General features: G+C 41.5%; 1 protein-coding gene across 1 annotated transcript in view; it reads left to right on the top strand.

The window, feature by feature from the left end:
* The first annotated feature begins 17337 nt into the window (after nt 1–17337).
* LOC311429856 (uncharacterized protein) overlaps nt 17338–19692 on the top strand; it is a 49315-nt gene continuing 46960 nt past the window's right edge. Inside the window, exons 1-4 of the mRNA XM_084506098.1 lie at nt 17338–17638; nt 17735–17976; nt 19015–19163; nt 19263–19388. Of these exons, the coding sequence (XP_084362224.1) occupies nt 17516–17638; nt 17735–17976; nt 19015–19163; nt 19263–19388 (640 nt within the window). The 5' untranslated portion in view covers nt 17338–17515. The remainder of the gene's footprint in view (nt 17639–17734; nt 17977–19014; nt 19164–19262; nt 19389–19692) is intronic.

The raw sequence follows: 19692 nt of genomic DNA, 5'->3' as shown, positions 1-19692 counted from the left end.
GGGAAGTGATTGTCCCTCTGTACTTGTCAGTGGTGTGACTGCATTTCAAGTACTGTGTTCAGTTTTGGGCCCCTCATACAAGAAAGGTACTGAGTTGCTGGAATGCATTCAGAGAAGAGAAACGAAGCTGGTGAAGGGACTAGAAAACAAGACAGATGAGAAACAGCTGAGGGAACTGGAGTTGTTTAATCTTGAGAAAAGGAGGCTGAAGGGAGACATTGCTTCCTATGACTACCTGAAAGGAGGTTGTAGTGAGGTGGGTGTCAGTCTCTTCTCTCAGGTGGCAAGTGATAGGACAGGAGGCAATGGGCTTCAAATTGCAGCAGGGCAGGTTTAGATTGGATATCAGGTAGAATTTCTTCATGGAAGAACAGTTACGCATTGGAACAGGGTTCTCAGGGAGGTAATGGTGTCACCATTCCTGACAGCTTTTAAGCAATGTGTGAGTAGGGCACTTAGGGAGATGGTTTAGTGGTGGACTTGGCAGTGTTAGGATGATGGTTGAACTTGATGATCTTAAGTGTCTTTTCCAACCTAAATGATTCTATGATTCTACAGCAACATGGGTATTCTGGGGTCTGGGTGAACCCAGACTCAAATTCCTACTTTGCTAACTACATGGATTTGAAATTATGTTTCCTATTCAAATTCTCTAATAATCAAAAGTTACTCACTTTAAACAAGATCTGTCATGTTGCAAATTCCTCTTCAGTTGGAACACTTTCAGTTCCTGAGAATCAACTGGATTAATACCACACAGAAACAACACTTATTCTTTCAGTCCAGGAGCAAGTCAGAAGTTAAATTATGACACTTCCTAAACACAAGTAGAAAAATGTTTAATGTAGAGTTAGTTGAATAGCTTCAAATAATTCTTTATAGAAAAGCAATCTTTGGAGAAAATATTGATGTTTCTTAATATTTTGCTGTTTTTAAAACAAACCTGAAAGGTAGTACCCCAGTGTTACTCTTTCCTCATCCAGGACTAAAAGAAAATAAAAATATGCAAACCTTATTTGGAATCATTTATCCAAGCTTGGAATTTAAATAGGCTTTTTATTTGATAATAGTAGATATATTTTGTATAGTTAGAATTTTCCATGTCATTTTGGAACATGTTTTATAAATTATTTTTCACCGAAAATAAATAAAGCAATAACAAAACAAAATTCATAAGCTCTATGAAACTTCCAGTGAACATTTGTCATAGTTTGCTTTCGTTTAGGAATTTTCATTTTATATACCTGGGGAACCAAAAGACATATAGCTCCAGGTTTTTTATTAACTTGAAATATTCTGACAGAATTTCAGACAGATATTTTCTATCCTGCTTATATAATATACCACACACTAGCAAAAAGTGACTAAACAAACTAGACAGTACTGAAACTTCAGAATGATACAACTTGAAATCTTTCTAAAACCTTCTCCTGACTGTCTTGTGGTCCTTCTGGTATCATGATCAATTTCAACAGAAAAACTGGTTAAGAGAAGGTGTTCTAACCATTTTAGGGAGTCTACAAACTTGCTACTCTGAATCTATTCTGGCTTAAGCCTTGTGTCATCTTAGTAAACTTTTTTATGTTTATGAATCTGCAAGTGTGAACCATAGTACAGGAAGTCTCATTTATGAGATTGCTTACATTTTGTCTGTATTCTTCTCTTACACATGAAACATTTAATTATTTTTCTAAGACTTCCAGTAAACTGAACCATGCTTCACCTGAAAGAAGTATGTGCTGATGACTTCCAGTAGCCTCTAGCCTACTGCTCGGGTGTCCTCAAGTGCTAGGAAAGACAGTAGGAAATTTACAGTGATTGAACAGCTCTGAGCCTTAACTGGGAGGTTAATTGCTGGTAAAAATCATTGAGTGGTAAGCAGCTCTCAGGATGTATATGTAGTTATCACAGTAGTAGTGATTAGAAGCAGCTGTTTAATATGCCTAGTGTTTGTGAGATGCCTGAATGTACTACAGAGATGAACAAAAAGTAGACATCTGTACTAGATTTTAGATAAAGTCTTCTGACTGATTTAGCACAGTCCTTAGGTAATAAATATACTGCCTTCATATTTAATATTCATTAGGACAATTAAATAAACTCAATAAGCCACTGTATGCAATCTTCAGACAGATAAAGTTTACATGGAAGTCAACTGTAATGGACTACAGGAAATTAAAGAACATGAATCTAATGTCTGTAACAAACTAGTTTTTGTTGCTGTGATGTTTTAAATACTCTAGAAAGAACAATTACTTCTGAGCTGTATTTTCCTTATGTGTTTTACATGTGTAAATTTTGTAAGATTCCTTATACAGGTATTGACTTACAACTAGAAATGTTTTCAGCAAGGGAAAAATACCAGTATGAGTTTTGTTTTCTTCTGGTACTTTGTAGGAAAAGAAGTACTTGCTTATCTTATTGGGCATAAGAAGAGTACAAAGAATTTAATGGTTACTTTACATCTTGGGAAATTGCAGATTACAACATGCATCTAGCTGAAAACTAACTCTGGATTGATATATAATGTTTCAGCATGTATTGACAATAAAAAAGAAGCATTTTCATCCATATATTTGGCAAACATTCTAAAAAAAACATACAAACAAATAGACAAACAAAAAGTGTCAGAGAGCAAGAAGGAATGAAGTAAACAACTTACATAACTTTTTAAATAGTACTTGAACACTGTGAAATAAGAAGCTCCATAATGAGATTATTCAACACTGATGAGCCACACCTGGAGTACTGTCTGGTTCCAGGTTCCCAAGTACAAGAGGGACATGGACATACTGGAGAGAGTCCAACAAAAGGCAACAGAAACTATGAAGGGACTGGAGCATTTCTCCTGTGAGGGAAGGCTGAGAGAGCTGGGACTGACTCTTCACCTTCCAGAAGGCTGAGAGGGGTTCTTATCAATGTATGCAAATATCCAAAGGGAGGGTGCAATGTGGACAGAGCCAGGCTCTTCTCAGTGGTGCCCAGTGCTTGGACAAGAGGCAATGGGCACAAACTGGAACACTTGAGGTTCTGTCTGAATATCAGGAAACATTTCTTTTGCTGTGCGGATGACAGAGCACTGGCACGTGTTGCCTGGAGAGGTTGTACAGTCTCCTACTTGGAGATCTTCAAAAAACCTCTGGACATGATGGTGGACAAGGTGCTCTAGGTGTCCCTGCTTGAACAGGGGGTTGGACCAGATGAATTCCAGAGGTCTATTCCAGCTTCAGCCATTCTGTCATTCTGTGAGATGAAGGAAGAATCTCATAAATTTACTTCTGTCTTATGTGGTCTCCTCTGAGACAATCAGATGAGAAGTCTTTATGCCCAAGGATTTCTTACCATCTTTCAGGTAAGCTATTTCCACTTATGGGTGAAAGCTTGATAGTGAAAGATTTAAATCCTAGATTTCAGTCTGCAGCCTATCTGATCCCAGACAATTTGAAGGGAAATTTTACAGAGCAATGTAACATCAGATCCCCTCTACCACAAAGGTTTGTGCAGATGGCCTATCTGATCTAGATTTAAAAAGAAATCAGTGCAAAATTGTTTGTATATCTGAGAAGTACTGAATTCATCCAATAGAAAACAGTAACATATATGTAAGATGTGTTTAACTATCTTTCTACAGCAATGCTAAAGTAAGGCTTGGAGCAATTAAGTATACTGCCTTTCATAAAACTGTACACTAGGGACTGGTCTGAGAAGTATGTTTGTGACTCCGATCACCAGAGAAATCTCAATGGCTTCTGCCAAATTCTGCCAAATTATTTAATTTTCCCTTAATAATAATTTTACCTTAATAATTATTTTCCCTTTATCCTTATCTCAACCCATGAGTTGTTTGTTTTCTTTCCTTCTTCCCCTCCTTTTCTGAGGAGTAAGAGTGAGAAAGCGGTTGTGGTGGAGTTCAGCTGCCTAGAAGGTAAAACTACCACAGGAAGACATAAAAAAGAAACACTGCAGTTATTCCATTATACATGACACAATACAGGTGTCTACACACACACAAGTGAGAAACCTGGTGAGACCCCTTTCAGTACCAGAATGGTCTTTATGCCTGCCAAGAGAAATATTTTAGAGGATGGTTGTACTTTAACATGAGTGCAAATTTGCTTTGAGAGAAGGATTGGGGCCCAGACCCAAAGCAATGGCAGAGGGTGGGAATACACCCACCCTTGCAGCTGCTGCTGATCCTGCTGCTGACCAGGAAAACGTAAATCTGGAGGAGCAGTGAAAAGGAGGTATCTTAAGGAAAGGGAGATGGGAGTGCCAGATTAGGATGCTGAAAGCTCCTTCTTTGTCTACTCACAAATGTAAGCTGAGCTACTTTCCCTAATTCATTTGCCTTTACAGTTTTGCAGCTTCCATTTGATTGCTCTTATAAATTTGGCTCTTCATTGAGCCTCTGTGAAACCTCCACATAGTGTAACACTGACATGGTCTCTCTGACAATGACATTATGGTATTTCAGCATCAATATGAACAAACATTTGTGATAAATGTTACAGCCTTGGCAAATTTTCTGTTAACTGATGTATTTCTAATTTTACTTTTCTATAATCCCTTAACCTCAGTAACCAGTGTGAATTAATGGTACATGCTCTTTATCACTGCAGTGAATGAGAGAGTGCTGCCTACTGAGGAGAGATGAACAAGTGAAAGATGACACTTTTTGGTATTTGCTGGTACAGGAAAAAAAAAGTTGAAGTCCAGAGCTAGGAGAAACATGACTGGAACTTTTCAGCAGGTAACTTCTCAGAACAGAGACACATGGCAAAAAAATAATTTCTAAGGCCTTCTAAAAGATGCTGTAGAAATTCATCTCTTTCATCCTAATTTCTTCCCACAACTACCTTGTTCAAAATGTTGTGTTTAAAGCTGCATGACTTTAATCAGGAAGATTGAGAACATTTTACCAGAGACTCTGTGGGAGAAAACTTCATCATCTTTTCCCCATCCCATGTATTTGCAGTTGAATGCTGGTCATCATGTGTTTGTATTACCTTATCTGTAGGTCTTGTGAAAAAGAGGAATAGAAGCTGTTATCTTTTTGTGCAAGTGAATACAGGAGGACATCTATACAACGGAAGCTGGGGTAAAAGGGGCAGAATGACAGAGAATGCCAGAAGAAAGAATGAGGAGATCTGTAGTAATCACTGAAAATGCTGGTAACATTATCTATATAGAGCACTGTAGTGTGCAAGGTATGTTATGACAGCGGATAGGCTAATAAAGTACATTTGAATTATTAAAATTACTTATCTAGAGAAGTTAAGTCTGAATCACATTAAATTTCATTTGCATTTGCAAGCCATGTTGGTTGGTTACTTTTTTTATATCAGGTTCTGATCAGTATTTCACAGTTACAGAAGATCCACTAATATCATGAAAATATGCATCAATAAATTTTAACGATTGAAAAACACAATGTAAACTACAGGAGAGTCCACTAAAGATAGATTTTGAATGCCGGCCAACATTTGGGAACCTATTTGGGAACCTTTTTTTTTTTTTCCAAACCCATCTTTTTCTGACTTTAGATGCAGCAAAACACCAAGAGTAATTCATACCCCAAATTCTGTGATGTATGGAACTTGAATATGCCTCCCACCATCTTGGTGGCCTCCCCTAAACTCAGTCCATATGGAGGGGATGAATTTTTAATTACATGTACCAAAACCTTTACATTGTGCTTCTTTGTAGTATAAAAATGGGATGTTTATTTCTGTGCTACTCACCATTATAGTGGAAAACTGCACTTTGTTAGGTAGCACTAAGAATTGCCTTAAACCCCCTTTTAGTAATTTTACTAGTAATTCAAACCATAATTTTGACCTCATCATTTGCCAGTAGCACTTCCTACAAAACTGTATGCATCAGACATCTAGTTTTCCTCCCTTCTTCTCAAGAGCTTTTGCAATAGAGTTGAGAAAGTGCTTTTTAACAAGCTCAGCTGTATAAACATGAGTGTGGTTGGCAAGCGAAAGCCAAGGCTGTAAAAATCATACTTCCTTTTGTAAGTGTTTTTAAAATGTATGGTTTGCTCCTAAAACTGCTTACAAATCAAAAATGTACAGTAAGCTTCACTTAAAGAGGGTCTTTATACACTTCTGTGGAGGACAAGCAACAGTCCTTAGCATTTGTGATGTTATCTCTTTTTCTTATTTTCAATTTATTTTTTCCCATTCATTTCACGTTATGTTGAATTATTTGCTTGTATATATGGTAGGCTTTGATCCTGAACAGAAATCTGAGATAAATGTTCAGGTGGAAATTGGGTATTGACTTGGAAAAAGAACAGGCATCAAGAATATGGTTCAACTAGGCTGTACTTTTAATGACTGATGGATCTGAAAAGAGTTTTGTAATACCTCAGTCAGCATATGTTATCATTTTGTGAACAGCAGCCACAACTTTCATATTTTTAACTGGCACTAAAGAGAGGGTTTCTCTCCCCTCCTCAAAATCCACATAATTACCTGCCCTCTTCCTCTGTGACATTTCTTCTTATAGTACCTAGGATGACAAAGTTGTCCACAGGGTTAAGTGCAAGAGGCAGCATTGGTTTGAAATACCAGTATCTATTCAGTAATGCTTGTAGTTGTTCTAGTTTGTTATTATATGGGAGGTACAGAAGGTACAGTGCTCTTCTTAATTACCAATCAGTAGAAAGCTGAGTCAGAAATCATAGGAAGTCCTCATTACTGATAGTAAATGTGTTAACACACATCAGGGAAAAGACCTTGTGGAGACAGAAGGATGTGTGTGGTTCTGCTAGGCTTCTATCTCCAATTTTACAAAAACGTTGCCTGAACCAACACATTTCAGAGTATATTACATTTTTAATTTCATATTTCTAAAAGAGCCATCTGTCCTTCCTGGCGGTATAGAATTCACAAAATTGAAGTTCAAACTCCACTTGGACATCAATCCTGTGAAATATCTGTTTAATTCAAACAATTTATTTAAACCCTGGTTGTCCAAACTTTTAGAAGTAACTGTTGGAACACTATATAAATAAATCATCAAGCCATTTGTTTTTTCGTACTGCTGATTTATACTACACCTACAACTAACTATGCATTTCTATGAACAATAGTTATCCATACATAGTGGATTTTTTAAGGTTTGAGAATAAAGTTGCATGTTACTAAAACAGTTTACAGACAAGGAAAATATTTTGCCATGATGGAAGAACTAAAATTAAAATGTTTTAATTATATATTATATGCATTTCTTTGTTGACACAAGGAATAAAATACATCAAACTTAACCAAGATCTAATTATGAATGTCAGAGACCCACAGTGCTATAGAGGTAGTCTTTGAATAGATTTAGTGTAAGCAAATGTAAACAGTAGGATTTTAAAAATAGAAATATAAGGCGTTGGATGTCTCAAAAAGTCAAATATAGAAAATTAAGATTTTACTTTTGAACTGGATTACTGGGTTTTTATTTTTCATTATTTTTACTGTTAACCAGTTCCTTCCCATTAGGAGCAAAATTATGTTGGCTAGAGAAAAAAATTATTGCTTCCTTGCAGTCTACTAGCAATAGGAATAACAGGATATTTTGTTCTTGCACATTGGTGTGACCAGTCAATGAACCCCTTTAATGGAAGAAGGCTCAGAGGAGATGGGGAAAGGTGATGTGCTCGTGTAGGTCAGGGAAGAATGCAGAGCACAACTAATGAGGGGTGTTGCAAAGAAATCTGACCTTTTCCCAATGCAAATGGGACTGGAGGTTACATCTGCTGAGTGGATCAGCCAGCTAACTCAGTGGATCAACCAGCTTTGTAAACGTTTGTCCCTGAATTAATCAGAAGAGTGCAAAATGTATTCCTGAGTTAGCCAGACCAGCATGGGGAATGTGTATGTGGCTCAACACCACACCAAGTATAAAAAAATAAAGAACTCTGAAGAGAGCAAAGAGTGAGCTGATTTCAGCCTATGCACTACTTTATGGGAACAGTGGACACCCAGTGGCATTACAGTGAGTGTATAACAGAGACTGGTAATAAGGATCACATTAGTATTGTGATTCAGCTGAATGTTGCAATTGTACTCTGTAACTGTAATTTGTAATTGCACTTCGTAACTATCATTTATTGTGATTTGAGTGTATTGCTACATCACTGTGCTAAATCAAAATTCCATGTAACTTAAAAAAAAAAATCAAGTAAGTAAACTTTGTATTAAACATTAAACCCTACTTGTGGAACATCCAAAAGAGACCAGTCAGAGTTTATTGGACTTGGACAACTGGGTACTACATTTTACAAAGAAATAAAGTAACCTCAATGAAAGAATAAAATATTTCTACAAGCTCAGCACACAATGACTGATGTCATTCTTCAAATAATTATCTCCTTTTTTTTTTTTTTTCTTACAAGTTCCATCTATTTCTTTCAAAAATCAATAAAATTCTATTACAGCAACTGCTATAAGTGTCTTCCTCAAACTGTTAGTGCAGTTTGGATACAGGAGCACTATTCTGATTGCAGTGAGAAGCACAACAAATGAACCAGTTCTTGAGCAGGTCAGTACCTCATGACATACCACTACATAAGTACAGAAATTGACATTCCAGCAGAACTGTATGGCAGCTGTGGTCCTGGTGAGTGCTCAGAGTGGTAAGGAGGAGCAGAGCATGCAAACTCTGTGGGAGTTTGCAGCTACTGCCTTGCATGGAGTAGCTAACTGGGGTACCTGCTCTTCTCTGGGGCCCATTTCCCATATCTCTTGAGTTTCTGACAGGCCAGGAGTTGTTTGTTCAGAATGAGTCACCTGCAATGTGTATCTCTGTGTGTGTTGGGTGGTGGGGATCCTCTACAGATGGTGGCTGTCAGGTCATTACAGTCAGCAGTGCCCAGCTGTGAGGGGTCAGCACATCACCTTGAAGAGAGGCATCCAGTGGCATTTGAGATGCAGGAGGGAACCCAAGACATTTGCATGAAACTGTCAGATATGGTGAAGGAATGACTAGAGCTGTTTGTCCTTCAAACAACATTGTATGTCTGTGTCAACAACTACAAGCCCTAGGCGCCTACCTCAGAGAAAGCTGAAATGCTCTCTAGAGTTTAGCAAGTGTATTGACCAACTTTTCATCATTTACAATGAATGTTTAGAGACACAGCACCCAGGAAGATACCTGAATTTAGTGTTTTTTGTTTGTTTTAATTTTAGTTCTTTTTTCTTCTACAGCTGAGTCTTTCCCTGGAGCTTAATGAATACAGAAGGTACTGCTGATCAGCAGCTCCCAGTGTGGTGGCAGCACCCAGGTCCTGCCAAGCTTGGGCAGGTGCTGTGTTGCAAGTTGCTTTGCTATGAAGGCAAGCAGAAAGATAGCCCATCCAAATAATTAGCCTCTGTAGGACAAAGTGGTTCACAGGGTCTGCAGGGACTCATTTGATCAAGAGCCATTGCCTTTTCAAAAATGTGTATGTTTTTTGCATCTGGTGCTAGCCCCTGCTGAACACACCCAAGCACCCCAATTGCATCTTTTGGCCAGTAAATGGCAGAGGGATGCCACTGTTTGATTTAAAAAGGAGTCAGGCTGGTGCACTATTCTTGGCGAGGCCAGGAAGGGGACCAGTAAAACCGCTGTATTGGACTTTCGGAGGGCTGACTTTGAGCTGCTCAGGACACTAGTTGGTGGAGTCCCTTGGGAGGTGGTTCTGAAGGGCAGAGGGGTCCAGGAAGGCTGGGCGCTCTTCAAGAGGGAAGTCTTAATGGCGCAGGAACGGTCTGTCCCCACGTGCCCAAAGACGAGCTGGCGGGGAAGAAGACCGGCCTGGCTCAACAGAGAATTGTGGCTTGATCTTAGGAGCAAAAAGAGGGTTTATAAGCTTTGGAAAAGTGGGCAGGCCACTAAGGAGGACTTTAAAGAAGTAGCGAGGCTGTGCAGGGACAAAATTAGGAAGGCCAAAGCTCATCTGGAGCTCAATCTGGCTACTGCCGTTAAAGATAACAAAAAACGTTTCTATAAATACATCAACACAAAAAGGAGGACTAAGGAGAATCTCCATCCTTTACTGGATGCGGGGGGAAACCTAGTTACAAGAGATGAGGAAAAAGCGGAGGTGCTCAATGCCTTCTTTGCCTCAGTCTTTAGCGGCAATACCGGATGTTCTCTGGATACTCAGTACCCTGAGCTGGTGGAAGGGGATGGGGAGCAGGATGTGGCCCTCACTATCCATGAAGAACTGGTTGGTGACCTGCTACGGCACTTAGATGTGCACAAGTCGATGGGGCCGGATGGGATCCACCCAAGGGTACTGAGGGAACTGGCAGAGGAGCTGGCCAAGCCACTGTCCATCATTTATCAACAGTCCTGGCTATCGGGGGAGGTCCCAATCGACTGGCGGCTAGCAAACGTGACGCCCATCTACAAGAAGGGCCGGAGGGCAGACCTGGGAAACTACAGGCCTGTCAGTTTGACCTCAGTGCCAGGAAAGCTCATGGAGCAGATCCTCCTGAGAGTCATCATGCAGCACTTGCAGGGGAAGCAGGCGATCAGGCCCAGTCAGCATGGCTTTATGAAAGGCAGGTCATGCCTGACGAACCTGATCTCCTTCTATGACAGAGTGACGCGCTGGGTGGATGAGGGAAAGGCTGTGGATGTGGTCTACCTTGACTTCAGCAAGGCTCTTGACACCGTCTCCCACAGCATTCTCCTCAAGAAACTGGCTGCTCTTGGCTTGGACTGGCGCACGCTTCGTTGGGTTAGAAACTGGCTGGATAGCCGGGCCCAAAGAGTCGTGGTGAATGGAGCCAAGTCCAGTTGGAGGCCAGTCACTAGTGGCGTCCCCCAGGGCTCGGTGCTGGGGCCAGTCCTCTTTAATATCTTCATCGATGATCTGGACGAGGGCATCGAGTGCACCCTCAGTAAGTTCGCAAATGACACCAAGCTAGGTGCGTGTGTCGATCTGCTCGAGGGTAGGAAAGCTCTGCAGGAGGATCTGGATAGGCTGCACCGATGGGCTGAGGTCAACTGCATGAAGTTCAACAAGGCCAAGTGCCGGGTCCTGCACCTGGGGCGCAATAACCCCAAGCAGAGCTACAGGCTGGGAGAGGAATGGTTGGAAAGCTGCCAGGCAGAGAAGGACCTGGGAGTGATGGTGGATAGTCGGCTGAATGAGCCAGCAGTGTGCTCAGGTGGCCAAGAAGGCCAACGGCATCCTGGCTTGTATCAGGAACAGCGTGACCAGCAGGGCTAGGGAGGTGATCGTCCCCCTGTACTCAGCTCTGGTGAGGCCGCACCTCGAGTACTGTGTTCAGTTTTGGGCCCCTCACTACAAGAAGGACATCGAGGTGCTTGAGCGGGTGCAGAGAAGGGCGACAAAGCTGGTGAGGGGCCTGGAGAACAAGTCCTACGAGGAGCGGCTGAGGGAGCTGGGCTTGTTCAGCCTGGAGAAGAGGAGGCTCAGGGGCAACCTTATCGCTCTTTTTAGGTACCTCAAGGGAGGCTGTAGCGAGGTGGGGGTTGGCCTGTTCTCCCACGTGCCTGGTGACAGGACGAGGGGGAATGGGCTTAAGTTGAGCCAGGGGAGTTTTAGGTTAGATGTTAGGAAGAACTTCTTCACTGAAAGGGTTGTGAGGCATTGGAACAGGCTGCCCAGGGAAGTGGTGGAGTCACCATCCCTGGAAGTCTTCAAAAGACGTTTAGATGTAGAGCTTAGGGATATGGTTTAGTGGAGGGCGGTTAGCGTTAGGTCAGAGGTTGGACTCGATGACCTTGAGGTCTCTTCCAACCTAGAAAATTCTGTGATTCTGTGAATATCCTTGGCCATCCCAGCTGAAGACCTGCCCGTGGAAGCCATGCCCATGTCATTGGCCCCCTCTTGTAATAGATCCTGCAGATGGAGTCAAACCTGCAGTAGCAGAGTTGGGGCGTGTGTTTTTAACCACTCTGGGACTTAATTTATCCAGCTGCACCATGAATCTCAGAATGCCTTCCTTCTTCTCAGAGGAAGCTGATTTAAACATGATGGTGTAACCCTAGGCACTGGAGATGTTCCAATTTGGAATACAACTTGTGGTAAGAAACATTAACAAATTGACCCATTGACTTTATTTGTTTTAGTTTATTTGTCTTGAGTGAAGTGTCTGCTGTTTCAGAGTTAGAAAGCATTCACCACGTTTGCTCCCCAGTACTATTTTGAGCACCAAACACAGGGTGTTGTCGTGGTTCCGCTCGAGTGGGCAGCCGAGCTCCACCACAGCCGCTCTCTCACTCCCCCTCCTCAAAGAGGAATGGGGAGAAAATATGTGAAAAGGGCTCAAGGATTGAGATAAGGACGAGAAAATCACGCAATAATTATTGTAACGGGCAAAACAGACTCAGCATAAGGAGATAGTAAGATTTATTGCCTACAACTAACAAGCGAGAGAAGTGAGAAAACAAAGGAAAAAAAAAACAAAAGCACCTTCCCCCCCATCCACCCTCTTCCACCTCCTCCCCCCGAGCGGCGCAGGGGAACGGGGAATGGGGGTTATGGTCAGTCTACAGCACTTCTTCTCTGCCGCTCCTTCTCGGTCACTCTCGTCCCCTGTGCTGTGGGGTCCCACCCACGGGATGCAGTCCTTGATGAACTGATCCGGCGTGGGCTTCCCACAGGCAGCAGCTCTTCCAGAACTGCTCCAGATATGGGTCCGTACCACGGGGTCCATCCCTCAGGAGAAAACTGCTCCAACCTGGCTCCCCTACGGGCAGCAGCTCCTGCCAGATCACCTGCTCCTGCGTGGGCTCCTCTCCACGGGCTACAGGTCCGGCCCGGAATCTGCTCCGGCAGGGGTCTTCCACAGGCGGCAGCCTCCGTCAGTGCAGGGCCACCTGCTCCACCGTGGTCTCCTCCACGGGCTGCAGCGTGGAACCCTGCTCCACCGTGGTACTCCATGGGCTGCAGGGGGACATCCTGCTTCACCATGGTCCTCACCACAGGCCGCAGGGGACTTCTGCTCCGGCGCCTGGAGCACCTCTCCCCCTCCTTCCACACTGACCTTGGTGCAAGGCTGTTCTCCCACTCCCTTGACTCTCCCGGCTGCTGTGTGTCGCAGCGTTTTTTCCCTGTCTTAAATATGCTCTCACAGAGGCGCAAAACAACATCGCTTATTGGCTCGGATCTGGAAAACAATGGGGCCCTTCCCAAACATGGGGCAGCTTCTAGATCTTTCTCACAGAAACCACCCCTATGGCTCCCTGCTACCAAAACCTTGCCACGTAAACCCACTACATTCCACCCCTCGCCTCTGTTAAAAGCATATTTAAGACTACTCACAACATACTCTCACTTTACAATTATCACAACAACCTTCACAAAATTCACTTAAATCAAAACGAAAAAGAATTCACCACACCAAAATAAACATAACATCATCACAGCACCGACAATGTGGACATTTTACACACACACCACCCCTTGTCCCTTCACCACACTAACATCTCACAGTTACTGCTTTCTTAAATTCTTCACAACTTGTACATTCCTAACAATCATCCTGCACATATTTTTGCCCGTTACTTCTACTAACTATCATCCTTATCTCAAATTCCTTGAGCCCCACGTTGGGCGCCAAAAAAGACTGTCGTGGTTCCGCTCGAGTGGGCAGCCGAGCTCCACCACAGCCGCTCTCTCACTCCCCCTCCTCAAAGAGGAATGGGGAGAAAATATGTGAAAAGGGCTCAAGGATTGAGATAAGGACGAGAAAATCACGCAATAATTATTGTAACGGGCAAAACAGACTCAGCATAAGGAGATAGTAAGATTTATTGCCTACAACTAACAAGCGAGAGAAGTGAGAAAACAAAGGAAAAAAAAAACAAAAGCACCTTCCCCCCCATCCACCCTCTTCCACCTCCTCCCCCCGAGCGGCGCAGGGGAACGGGGAATGGGGGTTATGGTCAGTCTACAGCACTTCTTCTCTGCCGCTCCTTCTCGGTCACTCTCGTCCCCTGTGCTGTGGGGTCCCACCCACGGGATGCAGTCCTTGATGAACTGATCCGGCGTGGGCTTCCCACAGGCAGCAGCTCTTCCAGAACTGCTCCAGATATGGGTCCGTACCACGGGGTCCATCCCTCAGGAGAAAACTGCTCCAACCTGGCTCCCCTACGGGCAGCAGCTCCTGCCAGATCACCTGCTCCTGCGTGGGCTCCTCTCCACGGGCTACAGGTCCGGCCCGGAATCTGCTCCGGCAGGGGTCTTCCACAGGCGGCAGCCTCCGTCAGTGCAGGGCCACCTGCTCCACCGTGGTCTCCTCCACGGGCTGCAGCGTGGAACCCTGCTCCACCGTGGTACTCCATGGGCTGCAGGGGGACATCCTGCTTCACCATGGTCCTCACCACAGGCCGCAGGGGACTTCTGCTCCGGCGCCTGGAGCACCTCTCCCCCTCCTTCCACACTGACCTTGGTGCAAGGCTGTTCTCCCACTCCCTTGACTCTCCCGGCTGCTGTGTGTCGCAGCGTTTTTTCCCTGTCTTAAATATGCTCTCACAGAGGCGCAAAACAACATCGCTTATTGGCTCGGATCTGGAAAACAATGGGGCCCTTCCCAAACATGGGGCAGCTTCTAGATCTTTCTCACAGAAACCACCCCTATGGCTCCCTGCTACCAAAACCTTGCCACGTAAACCCACTACAGGTGTAAATCAAAACATGACACCTTTCAATTATCTGCGGTCACAAAATGCATGTTGAAGATATATGGTTGGCACAAATTTTGTTTTCAAATAATTAGTACTTTAATGCTGGTTTGATGTACTTCATTTCTTTTTGCCACTTCTCCCATTCCTCTTTATTCATTTTTTTCTTTGGGGGAAAAACTGGCATGCTTATTCCAGTCTCTGCTGTGCCTGTGAAAATTACCATCAGCCCAGCTAACTTTACCCACATCCACAAGATGCCAGGACTGCAGAAATTTTGCAGTGCTTATTGAAATCATAGTATTCAGCAGTTTTGTGGGTTTCAGTGTTAGCAAAATGTAACTTTTTTGTGCTTGTTTGTTTGCAGTGGGGTCAGCACAAGGTCTATGAACTACTGCTGACTGCTTTTATCTCTATTTACATCTCTCTTCACAGTTTTAGCTCCATTTTTTTTTTCCTAATTTTTAAACTCGGACAGTGTCATCACTTGAGCCTGAGCAATAACTTGAATATCTTACATTGCCCAAGACTGGCAGGCTTTGAAGTTGCCATATGTCCTTGACAACTTTAAAATCTCCACTTCCTAGAAAAGGCTTTAGGGTCAATGCACTAAAGTAACACAGAACAAATTCAGGGTTCTGTCCTTAGTTCTCAACTCTGTCAAAGTTTTTTGTCTACCCTTAAAGAAAAAAAATAAGAAATCACACACTACAGCTGTGATGCTTTTTCTGAAAAGGGGGAATACTGCTGATTTTCACTGCCACTTCAGTATGCTTGTTTGCACAGTGCTTTGTCAGTGTCTCTTCATTTTGTGTACAGGGAACAAACAAAATCTATGCCTCTATATGGGCCTCTTGCCACTAGTGTACTATAAATAGCAATAGAAATAAATGTGCAAGAAGACATATTGGATCATGTATATTTGCATGGTGCAGGCTCCCAAAGGAATCAACAATGTGCAGAAAACACAATTCAGCAACAGTCCGTGCACAGAAGACTCATTACACTTTGTTTCAGAAATCAACTTCTGTCTTACAATTTTTGTTTACTCTGGGCAACAAAATAATTACAGAGTCCTTACATTTTTTCACTTTGAATGTTTTCTACTCGTATGCAGAATCTGCTGAAAACATTGGGCTGTGGTTTTGCTTGTTTCATTGTCTTATAATAGATAAAGGCCCAGCTTTATGCATCTCTTCTTACACAAATCTAAAAAGAAATTGTTTTGAGAAAAGCTGCCTTTTTTCCAGTTAGCTAACCTATATTTATTAATGCAATCCTGAAAACACTTAGGAATAATTTCGGATCATTTTATCATAAAGAACGATGGACTGATCACATTTTTACAGTAACAATTTTCTTCTAAGTTAAATTCTTGTATTTCAGAAGCAAAGGTCCCAATGTCACAGTTGATAAAGAGAAGTGGTATAAGGCTAAAACACTTTTACTAAAAGGGCAGTGATATACAAATGCTGGTATACAATTATTCTCCCTTAGATGCAAGAAAGCTAATTTCAGGGAATTTGAAGTTCACAAGAATTTTAACTGTGCAGTTTAAAGTTTTTCATTTTATTTACAGATTTCTGACATATGTTGATGCTCACAACTTCACAAAGTCTCAGGAAATAGTTCATAATACTGTTTGAGTAACAAATTGAGCTTTTTAACTGTCGGCTACACTGAATTTTATCTGTTTCCTGTTTTGTCATCAAGGCAACATCATTTGCAGGGTAGAGTGTACCAGAAAGTGTATACCAATGTCTACCAGAAAGCTGATTGAGGATTTCCATGCCAGAATAGCCTCCACGAAAGAGGAGAGTGAATTCAGATGGAACAGGATCTCCACTTGGCATCCACACTCATGGGCACATGTTGTGATACAAGTCTTAGTAGCAGCTAAGGTTGGAGTGACCCTGGGAAGACAGAAGTCATCACTGAACTTTTAAGCATAGTAATACTCATGTGTCATAATGCCATATTTATCCTATTTTCCACCTCATAACTCAAAATCACATATTTCTGTCATTCTAGACACACAGATTCATTGCCTGCCTGCCATAGCTGTTAAATTCCCTCTCTCAGAGCAGTAGCCATCTCATTGATCTACAGCTATTCTCCCTTCATGAAGTAAATTAAATTCATGTTTTTAAGGAAGATAGATTGTATGAACCAGTCACTTTACATGACCTGCTTTACTACTAATCAAAAACACTTTTAAATATTCAAAGCTATTTCCTGATATTTAACATCTCTCATTTTTATTTTTTTTTCTCAAACTGTAAATTAATTTGAAAGATAGACACGAAGTCACTTTAAGGATCCCTGAAGTAAAATTATTATTAATGCTTTACAGTTATATTTCTTTACAGAAACAAGGAAATGTGGTGTCCTATTATAAACTCCATGATGTTATTTCTCATCAGCCAAAGCTGCATTTATTAAAAATAGAAGTGCTTCTGTGTAACTACTGAAAAGTTGCAGAATTACTTAAAATTTTGTAAAACTCTTCTATTTTCTATCAAATAGTAGAATAGTAGCAATCACTCCTGCAGAGAGGAGAAACAAGCCAGTGTGCGTTATTGCAAAATAATCAAAAATTGCTGTTTTCTTCTGCCCATTTATTCCCACAACCCATGTAAATATTCTGAGACTGTGTTTATGTGAAGATACTGTTTCAGAGACCTCAGTGGGACAACAGATGCCTAAACCACAGCGCTGGGGAGGAAAGAAAAAGTAGTTATCTAAGCATGTTTACTTTCAGTGACAAGGAAGTTCTAACTTGTCCCTAAGTGGTGACTCACTGGGGTAAGACTATAAAAGTAAAGGTAACTGCTCTCTAAAACATCAGGACTTCAGACTTCACAAATCCAACATGATGCAGTCAAGGCTTTCAGCTGTCTTCTTTTTCTTGCTGGGTTTGTCATTTTGTCTGACAATCCCTATTCCTCTTGAAGATAGTCATGAATTCACAGAGGAAGACCTTCAGTTTGCAGAGGTACAGTATAAAATAATTAATTTACATTTTTTAGAAATACTTTTGTAGTTACAGCTGTTTGGAAATCAGGCTTATTACTTTTTTTTCCTTTCTTAGCGCTACCTCAGGACTCACTATGATCTCCATCTGAATCCCACTGGCATAATGAAGAAGAGTGCCAACACAGTGGCATCTAAACTTCGAGAAATGCAGGCTTTTTTTGGCTTGGAGGTGACAGGAAAATTAGATGAAGAAACATATGAGCTCATGCAGAAACCAAGATGTGGTGTCCCAGATGTGGGAGAATATAACTTTTTCCCTAGAAAACTCAAGTGGTCAAAAACAAATTTGACATACAGGTAAATGCATGACGTTTTGAATGTTATTACTGTTCCTTCTTTCCATGTAGCTTGTTCCATAGGTTGTTCAGTACATGAAGTTGATGAGTGTGTTCAAGTATGACAAAATTCTGGAAATTTTTGGAAACTTTTGGAAAGGTCCCCTAGACCCACCGTATGGTCTGTTGAAGTAAATACAATTTTTTTTTTTATTGGACTTTTTCACATAGGAAATCTGGTGTGGTGTAAGCCACTCACTCCTGAGCTGGCCTCCATGTAGACACTCTGGGCATATCCATGGTTCCAAATGAAAGAGGGGTAGGGGCTGAGCTTGCAGAGATTAATTGTTAGGTTGCTCTTGACTCTGTTTTGGACCAAGCTTGTTGTCTGCTCCACCTAGGTCTGTCCTGGACAAATCTGCTCAAGAAGGGTTATCCCAAAGCAGTGTGCATGCAAAACAGTCCATGTAATGTGGCTGTGAGAAATGGGACTGATCCTTGTCCCTCTTCCGTTTCACAGCCCTGTTGTAGATATCTTTGCTTGGTTAAATGAGTCCCTCACTACACCATGTCCTCAGGCAGCTGGCACTGGGTTGCAGATTCCAAATATAAAATCACTGAACTCTTTCAGAGATACCAGTCCAGTATCTGGTAATAATTACTTTAATACTGGTGATTCAAGACTACAGAAAGTTCTTTGGGTCATGTTTGTTCCTCCAGGAAGTGAGAGTCCTGAGATATTTTATATGGCATTAAAATAGTTTTAAGTTACTGATATGGTTTGATTTGATGCCAATCTGTCGTTTTCTAAATCCACTGGTGCATATAAAATTTATTATAAATGCTGTTGGACCATTTCATGTGTCTCTGAATAACTGCAATGGAAATGGTTATTTTTATTTCTTAGAGCATTATATGCAGCTGCCCAGCTCTTAGGTTTGAGGTAAGAACAGAGGAAAGAAACAAACAAAACTTTTTAATAAGGTGTACAGTCAGATAAAAGTGTATTAAACAGTTGCTTCAATCTACACAATTTAACTGGAGATACTAATCTTGACAGAATTATGAATTACACTTCAGATCTGAGACGTGCGGAAGTAGACAGAGCTTTCAAAAAAGCATTCAAAGTTTGGTCTGATGTGACACCACTTAACTTCACCAGAATACGAAGTGGCATAGCTGATATCATGATCTCCTTTGGGACTAAAGGTAACACAGAACCAATTATTTTTACATTATAGTTATATTGCTGCCAATTTATTAAGATGCAATATACTTTATATCATTGGTTTGAATGTTGTTTTATAGAACACGGTGATTTTTACCCCTTTGATGGACCCTCTGGACTACTGGCTCATGCCTTCCCCCCTGGTCCAGACTATGGAGGAGATGCCCATTTTGATGATGATGAAACTTGGTCAGATGATTCTAGAGGTAACAGAGGTTCCTGAGATTATTTCAGACAGTGATAGATGAATAATTTCCACCTTTTGCTGTTTGTAAATGGTTTGTTTTTTCAGTTTACCACATTTTATCCAATATGTTCACTGTCTACTCATAGGAAGATTAATCCCCAGTCATAAATGAGAATATAATATAAGCCTACAATAAATTCTAAAATGTACAAATCCTAAGTAAAGTTGTTTTTTTCTTTTTTTTTTTTTCTTTTTTTCTTTCTTTTTTTTTTTTTTTTAAAAAAAAAAAAAGCCATGTATAAGATATTCTGTCATCCAGGCAT

The sequence above is a fragment of the Aythya ferina genome (assembly GCF_964211825.1).
Source record: "Aythya ferina genome assembly, chromosome: 1".
Lineage (NCBI taxonomy): Eukaryota > Metazoa > Chordata > Aves > Anseriformes > Anatidae > Aythya > Aythya ferina.
This window is presented reverse-complemented; position numbering and strand designations above follow the sequence as displayed.